Here is a 15,660-nt window from a genome sequence, read left to right on the forward strand (position 1 = left end):
TCTCTCAATCTCGTACCGAGAGTCCTCAGGCTCTTTGGCCAGGGGTTGTTCGCCAGGAGAGACTCTGGAGAACTGGGGGAGGAGAGGGGGAGGGGACTTAAGAGGGAGGCCTTAAAGTGCCCATATCGGAAATTTTTTTATTTTCGTATCTGAATCTAAACATCACCCTAAGAACTTCAGTGAAAAAATTTTTCGATTTGCATAAAACGCGAATTTTTTATGAATTTTATAAGACGTTCAAATTTGCCGCCATTTTGGCCCACCATTCGCATTAGTCTCCTCTCGGTCTAGCAAGAGCTGTGACGTAGATTCAGGAACACGTGACTTCAGCCTTTCTCTGGATCTCACTGAAAACAAGTCGCGGTATTTCTGCACGTCTCTCGAAAATGCCGGAAAGATGTGTTGCAGCGAGATGTGGAAACATCAAAGACGAAGTGAATGGAATAAGCATGCACAGGATTCCTTTCTTTGGCACCACATGCCCGCAAAGACTGAGGAGGCGAAAGAAATGGATCGATTTTATGCTGGAGCGGAGGAAGATGTGGACGCGCGCCTGGAAAGACCTCGTCCTTGTGCTCGATGCACTTCAATGACGAGGATTTCACAAGGCTGATGAATTCAGGTTTAAACTTAAAACGTGAACTGAAGTAGGATGTCATAGCGTTTGTGTTTATCCTTTAAAACAGCTAAGCGAAAGGAAGACGAAGACCAAGAGCCACCCTCGAAGAGGAGCAGGGAAAAGCGAATGGTAAGCTTTCGATGCTGAATATTCACACCCGCTTGTGACATTCTAAGCGTTGTAACCGGCTGAGGTTTATAGTTTGACCTCACTGTTAACTCAGTGCAAGGTATGGCGTAATTGTTTTGGTATATATTCTTATAGATCGTGAGATCCGCGAAGTTTCGTTGAGACCAAGCTCTCAAAAAATACTAGCACAAATGCTACCACTGATGTAAAAAATAGATCGATGCGAGAACAGTCGCACTCGGCGAACCGGCACAGAAAACATTGTAAACCACGATGTAGATAAGGTAGATTAACTGCAGCAAGAATTCAACGAGCTCAAACAAATATTCTACACACATGTGTTGCAGAATTCTGCAAACAATAAAAATGTTGAAAAGTATAACAGCGTTATCTCTGAAAACCTAACCACCACAACGGGGATTCAAAATAGAAAAGGGCACAAAACAAATAACAAGCGCAAAGAGCGCAGAAAAAAAATGTTTAAAAAACGGATTGAGACACAAAGAGAAAAACACGAGAAATTCATGAAGAATTTTTCAAACAAACAACTTAGCGACAGCCTGTTAGCGTTATTTCTAAAAGGCTCAAATTTGTCCCGACACCGGTGACAGACACGAATTACATTAGACGCCAACTCTTGTTAGACTTCGAACATTTCGCAAAACATATGCGCCTAAAAGATACAATGGATTTCGTAAACTGTGGGACAGTGACAAAAAGGAAATTAACCTGTTCATTGGACAAGATAACAACTTCCATCCTACAATTAAATTTACGGCCGAAATTTCAGAGAACGAGACAAGCTATTATTATCACAATTCAAGTCGTGTCCTTCCTGTAGTTCCGCGAGAACAATGTCGCTAGTCAGCGCTTCCCAATTGCCTTCGAGTTCCTTGCAGCAGTAGCACTCGCTGATATTTGCTAGCAGATCATGGCTACAGTTATCACAAGTACATCTACATGGAAGATAATTCGTTCGAATGTATGTGAGTACTTGGCCATAGTTTTGACAGATGATAATGAGGAGCGGGTATGCAAAATGCAAGGTGAGAACTTTACCATCCACTAACACGCACTCTATTCTCCAAGCGTTTCGTTAAATCTTCCTCGAGTCGTCGCTTCTCCTCTTGTTCCTTGCGATATCTTTTTAGCCATTCTTCGTCTGCTATCGGCTCGTCCGCGTACGGTTTGAGTGTATCATCTTCACACGTATTACTTGTTTCGTGGACGCCATCTATCGCCTCGACTTCGACGCTTTCAAATTCGTCCTAGCTGCTTTCTTCAGCGGTTTGCTCACTTTCCGTGTCAGATAAGTTTTCTGCCATGGAATATATTTATTTGGAGCTCAGTTTTTCCTTCCTACCGGTGAATCCGACGATTTTCTTTCTGCCGCGAATGTACTTTACTGAAGGTCAAGTGAGTGCATAGACTCGACAGTTCCTGAATGTACGTCACAGACCATGTCACGTGGCCCTATATTGAGCCCGTCGGCATTCTCATCAGCGGGGCGGGTGGACCGCAATAAAATAGGATTTTAAAGATTTGTAAAATTCATAAAAAATTCGCGTTTCATGCAAATCGAAAAATTTTTTCGCGGACGTTCTTCGCGTTATGTAAAGATTCAGATGAGAAAACAAAAAAAATTCCGTTATGGGCACTTTAACTGTGGCCCGTTCGCGTTTCTCGAAAGTTAAGTTCCGGTTCCTTACCGAGGTCCCGTTTCTCGAAATTAATACAGATAGATTCTCGAAGTTAATACAAATAGATTCAAGAACTCTTACGTTAATCGCCTAATTTTCAAATACAATTTAGCTATTTGAGCGTATTTTAATGGTAAATAACTTTGATATTATTGTAACATGAAGATTTTTTTCTTATCTTGTGAGGAATTAAAGACTTTTATTATTAATATTAATATTTTTATTATTATTATTATTATTATTATATTTATTATTATTATTATTATTATTATTATTATTATTATTATTATTATTATTATTATTATTATTATTATTATTATTATTATTATTATTATTATTATTATTATTATATGAAAATCCCGATAACTTTTCGCGCCCGGAGCCCCTTTTCTCGAAAGTCCCGTAACTTACCGGGCCCAGTAAGTGATTGACGCCTATGGAGGACCCACTCAAGCATCGAGATCACTCGCCTAAAATGACAGCTCCCTCTTCTCTTGGTTCATCCTTATTGATTCGTTTATTGCCTCTAAGCAGCGATTTAATGTATAATGCCTGCCAGCAATGAACTGCGGCCGCAGAGCGGAAGCTTGTTCTCCGAGTGATTGACGTCCTTGGAGGAACCAATCACGCTTCAAGATCACTTCCTCAAAATTTAACAACAGCTCCTTAATCTGTTGATTCATTCTCAGTGAGACTGTTCCTCTTATATCTGATCGGTTGACGCAGCCATTAATTTATCTTTGAGGAAAAAGCCCGTAATTTCGTGAAACTTTACAATGTTTACGAGGGAGGCAGTTATTTACCTTTTTTGTTCAACTCTGATGTTTTGCTGCATTCAAGGAGTGGAGCCTGCCCAAACTGTAAGTGTATACATATAACGAAGTACGGAAGAGCGATCCCTACCTTACAGTTTATTACATTTTAATTAAATTTTTGTCCAGAGAGAAAAATTCCTCTCCAAGAGAGGATGAGACAGAGAATTCTATAAAAAATCAATTAGAGATTAAAACTAAAAGATCATTCAACAACAGGTCAAGCTGCTTGTATTTGACGGTGCTGTCTGGAAAGGAAAGCTTTTAAATCTAGTGGATCCTTCTTGATAACGGAATTATTCGGGGGTAGATGTTTGATTTTAGGTGTTGTTTGATTCTAAAAATTCATTTAGACTGATTCGTTGCCCTTGATAAAGCCCTTCTATAAAAACTTCCCTGTTGTGGTGTTAATCAGGTTTTCTAATATCAGTGTAAGTTTTCAATAGCAAAATATTTTTAAGCATTTTACTATTGCGAATGAAATTCCGTGTTGGTGCTCAGCATGAACAACCCTAAACCTTAAAATGTTTAAGATATAATCTTTGCAAGGTCAGTCCGTTTTGCCTATTCCTTAAAATGAACGTTAATTAAGGTTACCGTATACCTTCAGGGGTGGCTTCAGTTTAACGGATGTAGTGCCTCTCAGTTACATCACAGATACCCAAAACCCTATATCAAATTAAAGCTTATAGAACTGGGTGTTCCAATATTTCATTGCTTTTTACTCGACACAACTGATAAATTCCCAGGTTTTCCGTAAAGTCGAAACTTGAAGGTCCATTATCGTCCTGCAAGAGTTCCAACTCAATGCGATTTATATATTTTGGAAGTTTGTTTTTATTCTCCAGGTTAGGTCACAGCCCAAAAGCTTAAAAAACGTGTTTGGGTTTTCCTTAATTCGATTGAGTTAAAAAATTATAGAACTTTTTTAAAATTGCAAGAAAACCATGCGGGGTGAATTCACGAAAATGGCTTTGAAATAAAAAAAAAGAGGAAGCTCACAAAGCACGATTCAAGGACTCGCAAATTAAAACAAGCTCGTCTCCAAATATTTGCTTTGAGGGAAGATTTCAAGACCTTCACCTACTTTAAAGTGTAGCTTTAAGCTATTGTCTTTTTTTATCTCAGTTTCGTACTTGAGTAAACGCAAGTTCTTCCACTAAATACAGGATATTTGATGTGCAGGACTGGGAGGGGTTCAAGACTTAAGAAAGACCGTTCGCGCAATTGCCGCAACGGATGGTTACACCGGCAGCAATATACTGTCAATCAAAGTAAAATTTAACTTCCGGTGGAAATTGCTTACGTCTTATATAATTTCTCGGCAAATAGTCACTCTTTTCCTAAATTTTTTTCCTCGTTTGTAAAAACTTACTGGGAAGTTTATTTTTATCTAAGAAAAAATGAAAATCTAAACATTTTCTCTCTGAACGTACACGGTAACTTTTATACTCGGTTTTACCGTGATCAAAAGCAAGTTCTGTTGCTTTCTCCACATGTGGAAGATTGTGCAATATCGAATAATAGGTAAATTTTAATTTTAGTTTGTGGAACATCGTATGACTGATGTGGCCGAACAAATGCTCCAAGAAGTCGCTTTGAGTCCAACACTTTGAAAAGCGAATTGAAGAAGGTGCTAATCTCAAGAAAAGCTTTGACAGGATTGAACTTGTTGAGTCATCATCTGGGATATAAGAGAATAATATGAGAAGTAAAGATGGCTGCCTGTAAAGAAATCACTCGAGTTATCATGTAACAACTATCGTTGTTTTGCAAATAAATATTGTCTCTGACGTTTCCAAATATAGGGCAATCTTAGATTATTTCGCTACCATTCTTTGATAGGCCGAAATGTAGCAAGAAAACGTGGAATCTCATAAAATTAAAGGTAACCAATTAAGGTTGGTGTTTAAGTCACAAAGCCAAACAAACACTATTCTGTATATGCTGAAAATTCTGGCCACATGCCACAGTGCACATCGTTTGACATGTTTAGAACCGTTTTGAATTTTGATACACTTCATCAGCTCGAAGAGGTATTAATGCCAACGATTATTGCCTCTGATCAGACGCTTCCGCTCAGAGTGATTGACGGCTATGGAGAACCCATTCATACCTCAAGAAGACAGCTCCCTGTTGTGTTGGTTCTTTCTTATTGATTCGTTTATTGCCTCTAACCAACGATTTAATGTATAATGCATGCCAGCGATTAAATGCGGCCACAGAGCGGAACCTTCCAGTGATTGACGTTCTTGGAAGTAACACGCAAGCTTTAAGACTATTCACCTAAAACGATACCTTGCGAGCAGAGGCCCTTCAATCTTCCCAGATAAGTAAGGAAGAGGAGAAGAAATTCCTCTCCAAGAGAGGATGAGGCAAATAAATTAGTTTAAAATCAATTAGAGATTAAAAGTAAAAGATCAACGACAGTTAGGCCTCTTATATTTGGTGGAACTCTCTAGAAAGGAAAGCTTGTTGATGCACATGCTTGATAGAAATATTGCCGAATTAGTCGGATTTTACAACCCTCACCTCCCACTTGAAACTGAATGTTTTAACAGATTTTAATAGACGATGGATTGAACTTTCTACTGATATGTAGAAGAGCCTGTAACTACAAGCTACTTTTGCAATTGATTCCTTTGAACTTGGGCTAAATAACATGTTGCGATCCTTGCTCAAAGTAGATAAACTTTCCACCCTCAAATTTATTGCGGCTAGAAAATCTTATGATTGCAATTCATCACATCATAGTAACGTGCATGGTTATCGCTCATAACTAGCGAATTAGGAGGTTTTGAATTATCTGTATTCTCCAGAACTAACAGGTGCAAGTCTTCCAAAATTTGCGTTCTCGCCAGCCCAGGGTGCCCAGGGTGCAAAAAGTTCGAATTACAAAATTTTAAGAAAATTTAATTTCTCCGTTAGTATTTCATATTAGTTACCTACTTCCCACGAGAAATTGATTGAAGCGTTATCAGCGAAATATAACTTTTCAATAAAAAATGAATACGAGGTTCTTAGGGAGAGTTGCTGTCAATAAGTTCAGGCACAATATTTAGTTTTAATAGGATCCTGGAAAAAAGAAATAGACGAGGAATTTTTTTGGACAAATCGAATCATTCTAGTGACGGTGGGATTTAAACTCATATAATCGGGATATGTCTAAGAGTGTAAAAATCTGTGGTGTTGTAATAATACTAGTTAAGCACTGATGAGAAAGGACACAAAGAAAAAAATTTTCCAAATCCCTCCAAAAATTCGTGTTTAAACTTCCGTAATGATAATTTTAAGTTACTTTTGTTTTCCAGGAAGATTTCTCTTCTCATTGCTCCTCGGCAACTCCATGCTATCTGCAAGGACCGCAGGGTCCCTCCGGAACACCGGGAACGCCGGGAACACCGGGAATTCCGGGAACTCCCGGAACACCGGGAACTCCGGGAACTTCAGGTCTCCAGGGACCCGCTCCAGGATGTCTCGGTCGCAACCGAAGATGGAAACAATGCACTTGGTTATTTGACCAAACAAAGGACACCCGGGATAATGGCCAGGTTCATGTAAGTAGTAAATTTAATTATGTTAATATTGTTCTTGATATGAACCAGCGGTAAAACCTAAATCGCCCTCGCACGCCGGTTCAAAATTGACTCCAACAGATTTTGTCTAAACGTAGTTTTGTCTTTGACCGTTGGAAGCGGTTCAATTCTTTGACATTAAAAGAAAATTGCTTAGTTATACACCAAATTGGGGAATAGGAGAAAGAGAACAGAGAACAAAGTGGATAGAGATGAAAGCGATCTGGGGGCGTGAAAGAAAGGGAGCTGGATTCTTGTCTTTGCCCTATGCCCCACTTGAGAGCCTGTTCACATTCCAAGCAATCAGTTTGGTTCACTTACCAAGACATGCATTCCCACTACAAGAGACCCGGCAACGAAAATATTTCAGAACAGTTAATTTTAATTTCCGTGTCGTCAGTATACATACGTACATACAGTTTATTAAAGTGAGTTCACGCTTACCCAAAAGGCTACTTCTCAGGTAAGCTGACTGATAAAACAATCAAAATAATTGAAATACTACTTACATGCTACAAATACATGATTTACAAGTCGTTAAAAAGGTGGAGTTATAAAAATGCACCTGTAGTATAAATAACTAAAACGCATCTAGACAATACATTTTACATTGTTATATACCTAGACTTCACTCAACAAAACGAGCACTGTGATTGGTTGATTCTTGGTCACGTGCCCCTGACCAAATAAGAACTGATAGGTACATCCTAAAGTCTGCGAAAAACTGTTGACAGCTACCTTCCCCCGCCCTCACCCGCCAACACTTTATATTTTCCACCTTTGATCTTTGTCAAGTTGGTTAACTTTCCTTCCCAGTTCTGTTTCTGACTCACCACAGTCTTCCGGCTCAGACCAAGGTTTTGTATTCTACTGATCGGCTGACGGAGCGGTATCAGTTAGTAGCATGATCTTTATTTCTTTTAACTTGAATTCCAGGAGTGCGAATTTACGAAGAGGAAAAGTGATACTTACCTACGAGTGGTGTATGTGGGTAATATTCGTATATTCGGCTGCACTTTCTGCTGCAAAAGATGGTTTTTCACTTTCAACAACACAGAGTGTACAGTGCCTGCCGCTATAGATGGAGTCTTGTACCAGAGAGAAAATCTCAACATCCACAGGTCTGCCAACATAGAAGGTTACTGTGGCGGCTTGAGCCCTGGAAAGGTACAGGTTGGTTTTAACGTCGGCAACTGTGCTGAGTACGGAGATGCGAACGCGCATACAAGCTGGAATTCGGTCAGCAGGATCATTATTGAAGAAGTAGAACCGCCAGTCGCTTGAAAAACCATCGAGTTAACTATTCTTACTCTTTGTAGTAGCCTCAACTAAACATAGCTTATCGTGCAAGATTTTATCATCAGCAAAATTACTAAAAAACAAACCTTATAGTGTACTTCTGCATGACGTACTTTTGGGATTTTATTAGCAGATATCATGTAAAACAGCATTAATAAAGTTGACCGGGTGATAATGGCCTTACCATATTCAGTTTTTGCGGAGTGGAATGATTGTTTTTCCCTAGTTATTTTTATTATTTTTTTCTTTATTATGAAACATGGTATGCAAAAATGGCCTAGAATCTTTGATAAGGGACTAGACGATAAGGGAAAGGGGACTAGCTAGGTGAACTTTCTTTTTAAATTGATCCGTTTCTTTTCTGCAAAATTTGATTTTACCCCCCCCCCCCCCCCCCCTGTCCAACTCATGTCTTTTAGCACCCCACACACTCTCCTCTGAAGAGGCCTCTTTCGCTCGAGCGGAGAGGAATAAAGGAGTGAGTGGAACACGAGGGTCGAAGGGAGACAAGTCAGGGGACGAGCGAAATAATGAGCAACGGAAGAAGGGAGGGGGGAGGGGGGAGGGGAATGACCACATATAATATCGGCATTCTGAGTATAAACCACTGGAACTAAAAAGGTTTGGAATATAAAAAGAATAGAGAAACTGCATGCGCATGTGCGTGGCAACGTAGGATCACGCGCGGGACGTTTTCCAGGGGTATGGTTTCCAGGGAATATTTCACTAATCAATAAGCATTCTTAGGAAGATTTTCCCCATTCACCTTTGATTTAGACTTTTCTTTAGCTTTAGCTTAAAAGAAGCTTTTTAAAACATTTTAACGAGCGAGATGAAAACCTTGGTTAACTTTTAATCGTGTTAATCGGTTTTCGCTGAACAACCGAGCTCTGGCCTGTGGGTTTTCAGATCAGGCGCATAGAAACAATTTGCGACTGGAACAGCTAGATTCTGCAAAATGCACGGACTGTGTACATCAGTGAAATGTACCGCCCCACAAACTCACATATCCTAAGTAATATCCAAAAGCGCGTTGCTTTTGGATGTGACTTTTGAAATAAAGACGTTTGTTTAAATGAAGATAATAAATATTGAAAAGTTGCTTTAATTGACCAAAAGTGCCAGGGGGCCGAAACCTGGGCCAAACACTAAAGAACTAAAACGCTGAACGAGACACTCTTACGTTCGAAAAATCCAGGTGTTTTGCCGACTAAAAGAAAGATTTTATGTTTACAGCGTCTATCCTCATTATTGTATATCCAGTCCGCGTTTTTTACCTCAGCCCATGTTTTAAACATTACTTTTACTGACCGTTTAGACTTGCCACAAGTCGACATTAAGTCGACAGTTGTTAAAGCATCAAACACGAGCGACAACCGTCCAATTGAAAATAATCTTTAAAGGGACACTCCCACGGTGTGATGTGTCAGTAATACTGCTCTCTCTCAGAGGCTTTCTCGGACTATGTGTTTATGATGGTCGTCGGATCGATCGATCTTTTGCTGCACTTGGTGGTTTAGACGAAGATCAAGAGACATGAAACAGCCTAGAAATTACCCCTTCACTCAGTTCCCAGGGGGATTCTTGCCCCTTGTTTGGGTTTAGCTGGGGATTTGAGACCCTGATCACGTTAAGGAAAAAAATAACCTTACATGCCTCCCCTGAGTAGGACAGCACCCTCTATTTTAAGACCCTTTATGTAGACACTGAAAACAATGGCGCTAATATCTTGTCTTGAAAATGATCTAATGTTGACTGATGACATGCTAATTAGATACAGACAAGCGTCTCCGATTTGGCATTGCTAACTATTCGACAACAGTCTTGCAGCCATACTCAACCTCGTTGCTAGCGCTAGGGTCTCTCCAGCCTGGGAACGAGGTTGAGCTATACCCTGTCTAGGACGGGTCTAGACCCCGATTAGGACAGGCGCGCTTGAAATTATATACCCCGTGTTCAGGGCAGAGGGGCCAAAAACCATACCCCATCCAGCGGCACGCCCCTGTGTTGGCCATATAGGGGAGTATCCCCCCCACCCCCCTGTTGGAATAATTTACCGTTAATTAGGTTGTACAGGCACGATGCAACGGTAGTCACACAGTGTTGGTATTGAGTGAGTGATTTGCGAACCTGTTAAATAAATGAATCACGTTCCCTTACATATCTCCACAAATTGCTAAGGTTAGTACGTCATTTGAAAGCTGAGAGAATGCAGAGTCATTTCTATGAGATAACTTTGAGGTCAAAGGACGTTAAATAGGCCAAAATTAAATTATGCCCTGTTTCGGTAGCCGTACATTGAAACCAGTGGTGAGTAAAACTGATCGGAACACAGTGTCTCCTAGGGGTTAAAAGAAAAATTAGGGACTGCTTGTGACCTGTTTTTATTCTATAGACTACAATGTAGGGTCTTAACTCATGCGACTAGAGCGACCTGCCTACTCAAGATCATTTTCCAGTCCTCTCTCCCTCTCCCACTCCTCCCTTTGGAGGCTCGTCATAAGATCGAGGGTGTGCCCTCGTCTTTGCTGGGACTGAATGCCTTGTACTTTTGTTTATCCACAAGTGTGTATGAGTGAATTAGATAAACGGCTACACGGTCAAAATTCATCTCGAATGTATGTGTCACTATATCTATCCCTGAGGTGAGAGTTAGGATAACAGCCAGGGAGCAAAAATGTTTTAAAAGTACTCCTACCTCTAGTGAATACAAATAAATAGAAGTAGATCAGATGGAACTTTACTCAAGCCTTTATTGAATATAAGGTAACTTTAATACTGTAAAACCAGACAACTCTAGTTTCAACTGACACAGCACTGAGATAATATAAGAGCTTCAGGGTTCTAAGCAAATTGAAGTTACAGTAAGACAAAGGGTCACTCAAGCCTTTTGTATAATTGGCTAACGCTTTAAAGATGGATTGCTATTCATACAAAACTTGTCTCCGTCATTTTCATCAGGGGCTGCGAAACAAAAAAGAAAAAAATGAATACATATTATCAGTTTTTCTCGTAAAACAATAATGCGGAGTTGATTATTTTGGGAACTCTTGTCGCCTGAATGCTTTACATCAATGAATGTAATTGTACACTGTAATTCCCTCCCCTCTCTCCCTGGGTACGTTAAACAGTGTTGTTCTGTGCGTGTTTATTTTAGCTTTGCTTCAAGTATTGTTTCACTAATGAGGTGAAACAGGAAGTAAAAACTCATTCTGTGTTCATGTGTTCCTCTTTGCACGTGCTGACACTCTTGCTTAACGTTAGCCCGTTTCGTTGGAAACTAAATTTACCCGAGTATTGGGGGGAGGGGAGAGAAGCCTTCAAGGATAATCTGGAGTGGGTGTCTCGGGGTTCTTAAGCATAAACCAGATATTGGTGCTGATTTACAAATTAGTTGGTGCGGACACTCTTGCTTAACGTTAGCCAGTTTCGTTGGAAACTAAATCTTTGATATTATAGTTCAGCCTGCCTTCTTACTTAGCAGTTAAAGTCATTCTTTCTTTTTGTCATCCTGGTCCGCCTAGATTTGCTTTGCTACCTGCGGCGCCAAGAAATTGTAAATGTAATAAAAAAAAAAACACCTAATAAAAGTTCAAGTTGAAGTAGCTAAATTTACCCGAGTATTGGGGGGAGGGGAGAGAAGCCTTCAAGGATAATCTGGAGTGGGTGTCTCGGGGTTCTTAAGAAGAAACCAGACATTGGTGTTGATTTACAAATTAGTTGGTGCTGACACTCTTGCTTAACGTTGGCCAGTTTCGTTGGAAACTAAATCTTTGATATTATAGTTCAGCCTGCCTTCTTGCTTAGCAGTTAAAGTCATTCTTTCTTTTTGCCATCCTGGCCCGCCTAGATTAGCTTTGCTACTGCGGCGCCAAGAAATTGTAAATGTAATTTAAAAAAACACACCTAATGAAAGTTCAAGTTGAAGTAACTAAATTTACCCGAGTATTGGGGGGAGGGGAGAGAAGCCTTCAAGGAAAATCTGGAGTGGGTGTCTCGGGGTTTCAACTGGTCCATTGTTTCTTAAGCAGAGACCAGACATTGGTGTTGACTTACAAATTAGTTGGTGGTGGTACGTTCTCTTTGAACTCTCCAATCCAGTTTCCCACGGGTGAGTACCTAGCCACTGCCACAATCCTGTTGTTACCTACAGCAGTTGCCATCCCAAGTTCCCTGGTCGCTTTCCAAATAATCTGCGTGAAATGTAAGATATCTGCGCCTGGTGTCTTCGCTTGGCCTGTGCCGTAATCATAATCTTTTTCCTCATTATACCACGCCTGCACAACCTTTTCACAACTGAAACAATCTGCTCCGTTCTCACCGTAATCGCACAGTCTCTTGGCTGGCCCCTCGTAGTAAAGATTCTCACCCTGGTCTTTGCTCCGTGCTGTCGGGTCGTGATCAAACTTGCCAGTAGCGGCAAGATGATTGGCCCAATTCTGTGCGTCACGTGACAACTTTGATGACCATTTAAGGGGAGGCACCTCATGAAAGAATCGGAAATCATTGTGTGCCTCTAGGCAAGTCTTTTGAAAACCTGGTGTGACAAAAATATACATCAATGAACTAAGAATAGGCAGTGGTAAGTTTTTTGTGGCTTTTAATTTTGTGTTACATTAAGGTTTACGCCAGCCACGAATTAACTGTACATCAGTTGAGGTTAGACTGGAGGTCAACAAGTTGATTATTGTTCTGATCACCTGAAAATGGTTCCCCTGATGGTTGAGTTGGTTTTGGTGCGACACTTGGTTTTTCTGTAAGTTTCTCTGTGGGTTTCTTGGTCTCAAGCTCCTCTGTTCCCGGCTCGATAGGTGGAGATGGGGGCTTGGAACCTACAGATTACAAGAAAAGCGACAAAAAGTGAAAGAGAACAGGAAGTGTAATTATACCTCTGTTCCCGGCTCGATAGGTGGAGATGGGGGCTTGGAACCTACAGATTACAAGAAAAGCGACAAAAAGTGAAAGAGAACAGGAAGTGTAATTATACCACCATGCTGGGCCATACAGTCAAAGCCTTGCTCCTAGATTATTCATAGCTACAGGTGGGGAGGGGAGAGCAAGTGGGAGGAAGTTAATAAAATAAATCGACATGCATTATCTTTGAAAACGAAAGCTCTGAAGACGTACATTCTTACAAAACTGAGTAAACTAAATCTACTCAATTGTAGTCTCTGGTTCACCCATTTCACTGGGCAACCAAAACATTACAATTGTTATTAAGTGTAGACTTGAGAGTATGGCATTCATTAGTAAGCCAACGATGTACTTATATCTGCATTGAAACCTTGAATACTAGTCGAAATATTGGCCATCAAATATGCATGAGCTGTATATTTTTCTTTTGTCTAAGCCTGCCTATCACTGTTTGTCTACGAACCTGTTTTACTGACAAGAGATATTTTTTTTAAACAAAAATTTGAAAGCGTTTATAAGCGCAAACTCTGTTGCACCTTTTGCTCTAATCTAAAGTTTTTGTGATCAGTGAGATACATGCTATTAAAAAAGCATCAACAAAGTATGTTTTTGTTTTCAAGTTTACATTTTTTTTGTTCTACTTTGTATAGAATTAGTTAATGTGCATTTACCGAATTCTAAACGGTTAAAGCTCCAATTTATTAACAAATTTGATAACTCACAGAATCCGCAAGTGCTTTTGCATTGTTTGACCGCAGGATCATTACGCCATTTTTCACAGTACTTTTTTAATGCGTCAGACTCTCTAGTGCCTCCTGTTTTCATGATTATTTTGTAGCAATCATCACGCTCGTCTTCACATCCTATTGAGAAACGAAAGAGAAGAGATGCCATTACTGAGGCTGAAATGAACACGGACACCTGCAATAAACCTCACTGACAATGGAAGACTCTATAGACTACAATCTTTTGGCCACAAACATGACATCCAGACGGGTAAGGAGAGAAAATAAAGGCTAGCCCCTACTTTGGGGCCAGGTGGCCCGCAAACGTATTGATACGTACGGCCACAGCATGGGATGCTGATTCATCACCGGGTGAATTACGAAGACAGCAGTATGTAGGCGTCACTCATTTATACACCTTAATGGAGAAGAGCAGTACGCGCCGTTAATGTACCTGTGGATAATGCAGAACCTCTTTTCTTTTTCTTAGTTTTTGTCAGGTCTTTATAGTCTTTCAATTTTGATTTTTGTGTCCCAGTTAGCTTCCTTAGCTTAATTCATAGATGATAATAAATAGAAAATTATAACGTGGGAAGTGTGTACTGTGTGGGAACTCCATTGATACGATTCATGGTCGGGACGCAAAAGATCAAACTACGACAGACAAGGAAAAGAAAGAAAATGCAAGAAGAAACACAACAGAGGAAGGGAACAAAACTTAGAGGATGAATAAAAAGGATAAAACCTGATCCCAAAATACAGGTTAAAAAATTTTTTGTATTTGTCGTTTATTTAAGATTATTTATTAATGGGGTAAATTTAAAGAGCACAAGTGTGTGTCGCCAAAAAGCGGTCGTTGGTCCTTTCGTGTTGAGAAAATGACTGAGATTTTGTTTGGGCCACGAAAAAGTGATCTTAAGCACAAGTTTTTTATCTAGCGGGGTAGTTGTAAGTCAGAATTCCGTCGTACCGGCTTCTTGGCATTTACGACAAACACAAACTGAAAACAATCTTACCGACAGGACTTGGAGCTTTTCCGCCTGTCAAAATATAAAATGTAAGCCATTTTTAAACTGGCAAATTAAGTGTCATTTTATTGTGAAAATTTAAATGACTTGGCATCACCTAGAGTTTCAACATCATGAAGCCAGTTAAAGCTTAAAGCATGGAACTGCTTTGACCTTTAACAAACTTCACCGAAACTTGTCCATGCGGGTGTCCATGGTTACAACGCATGCGCAGGTAATCTGCACAGATCTGCACGCGCAGCTGCGTTAGTACATTGCAAAGGCAAAATTTGATTGGCAGAGCCACAAAAATGATTTCAAGGAGAAAAAGTTTCATAATTTTTTGTTCTATCAGAGAATGGCTGACAATGACGGCTAACATTGATTTAACTGCACGTATGTTCGAACAAAAATTATAGCAAACATCAAACTACTCACAAAACTTGCATGTTTTCTGACATTGCTGGATCGCTGTTGTGTGTTTCCAAGTATTGCAGTAGTCCTCTAAGCCCTTTTCTCCTTCAGTGTTTTCAACAATCCAGTTACAGTCTTGGCGCTCATCTTTACAGCCTTAAAATAAAAAGTAAAACTAGAGTCATAAAAAATGATCAGGTGAAGACGGTTACAGTATACTTTATTACATATCTGGCACTTAAGGGTTACGAATTTCGGCCTCTATACCGTTGACGCAGTGAGCAAAAGTTGACGGCCAAACACCGGGATAGAAAAATTGTTTTATGCACTTTTGTTGAACGCTTTGAGACTTGTGGAAATCTTTTCTCATGATTAGACCCTGGTATCCAAACATCAGCGTGATTTGATTTGATTTTTAGGCGAACCGTTAGTTTAGCAAATGGCAAGGGTCTGTAAAAGATCAATC

General features: G+C 40.0%; 2 protein-coding genes across 5 annotated transcripts in view; one reads left to right on the forward strand and one right to left on the reverse strand.

Annotated features, from left to right (window-relative positions):
- Nucleotides 1–3,119: 3,119 nt before the first annotated feature.
- Nucleotides 3,120–8,326, forward strand: LOC146456335 (collagen triple helix repeat-containing protein 1-like). Its single transcript, XM_085093229.1, has 3 exons — nt 3,120–3,308; nt 6,572–6,817; nt 7,772–8,326. The coding sequence occupies exons 1-3, from the start codon at nt 3,225–3,227 to the stop codon at nt 8,117–8,119; spliced, it is 678 nt and encodes a 225-aa protein (XP_084949355.1). The 5' UTR covers nt 3,120–3,224; the 3' UTR covers nt 8,120–8,326.
- Nucleotides 8,327–10,865: 2,539 nt separating this feature from the next.
- Nucleotides 10,866–15,660, reverse strand: part of LOC146456336 (uncharacterized) — a 57,738-nt gene continuing 52,943 nt past the window's right edge. For 3 of the 4 annotated variants that reach the window (XM_085093268.1, XM_085093266.1, XM_085093265.1), the window contains 6 exons: nt 15,219–15,350; nt 14,790–14,813; nt 13,771–13,911; nt 12,835–12,966; nt 12,191–12,671; nt 10,866–11,098 (listed from right to left, as the gene is read on the reverse strand). In XM_085093268.1, coding sequence (XP_084949394.1) covers nt 11,092–11,098; nt 12,191–12,671; nt 12,835–12,966; nt 13,771–13,911; nt 14,790–14,813; nt 15,219–15,350 — 917 coding nt within the window. In that variant the 3' untranslated portion in view covers nt 10,866–11,091. Of the gene's footprint in view, nt 11,099–12,186; nt 12,672–12,834; nt 12,967–13,770; nt 13,912–14,789; nt 14,814–15,218; nt 15,351–15,660 lie in introns of those variants that run through there. The other variant, XM_085093267.1, reaches the window with a different exon arrangement.

This window comes from Pavona decussata, unplaced genomic scaffold, assembly GCF_977016875.1.
Source record: "Pavona decussata unplaced genomic scaffold, jaPavDecu1.1 SCAFFOLD_258, whole genome shotgun sequence".
Classification (NCBI taxonomy): Eukaryota; Metazoa; Cnidaria; class Anthozoa; order Scleractinia; family Agariciidae; genus Pavona; species Pavona decussata.

Excerpts from the sequence above, each read along its gene's own strand:
- LOC146456335 (XM_085093229.1), top strand. The coding sequence starts at position 3,225 with ATGTTTACGAGGGAGGCAGTTATTTACCTTTTTTGTTCAACTCTGATG. Across the intron at positions 3,309-6,571 it reads GAGTGGAGCCTGCCCAAACT|GAAGATTTCTCTTCTCATTG; the intron begins GTAAGTGTATAC and ends TTTGTTTTCCAG. Across the intron at positions 6,818-7,771 it reads GGGATAATGGCCAGGTTCAT|GAGTGCGAATTTACGAAGAG; the intron begins GTAAGTAGTAAA and ends CTTGAATTCCAG.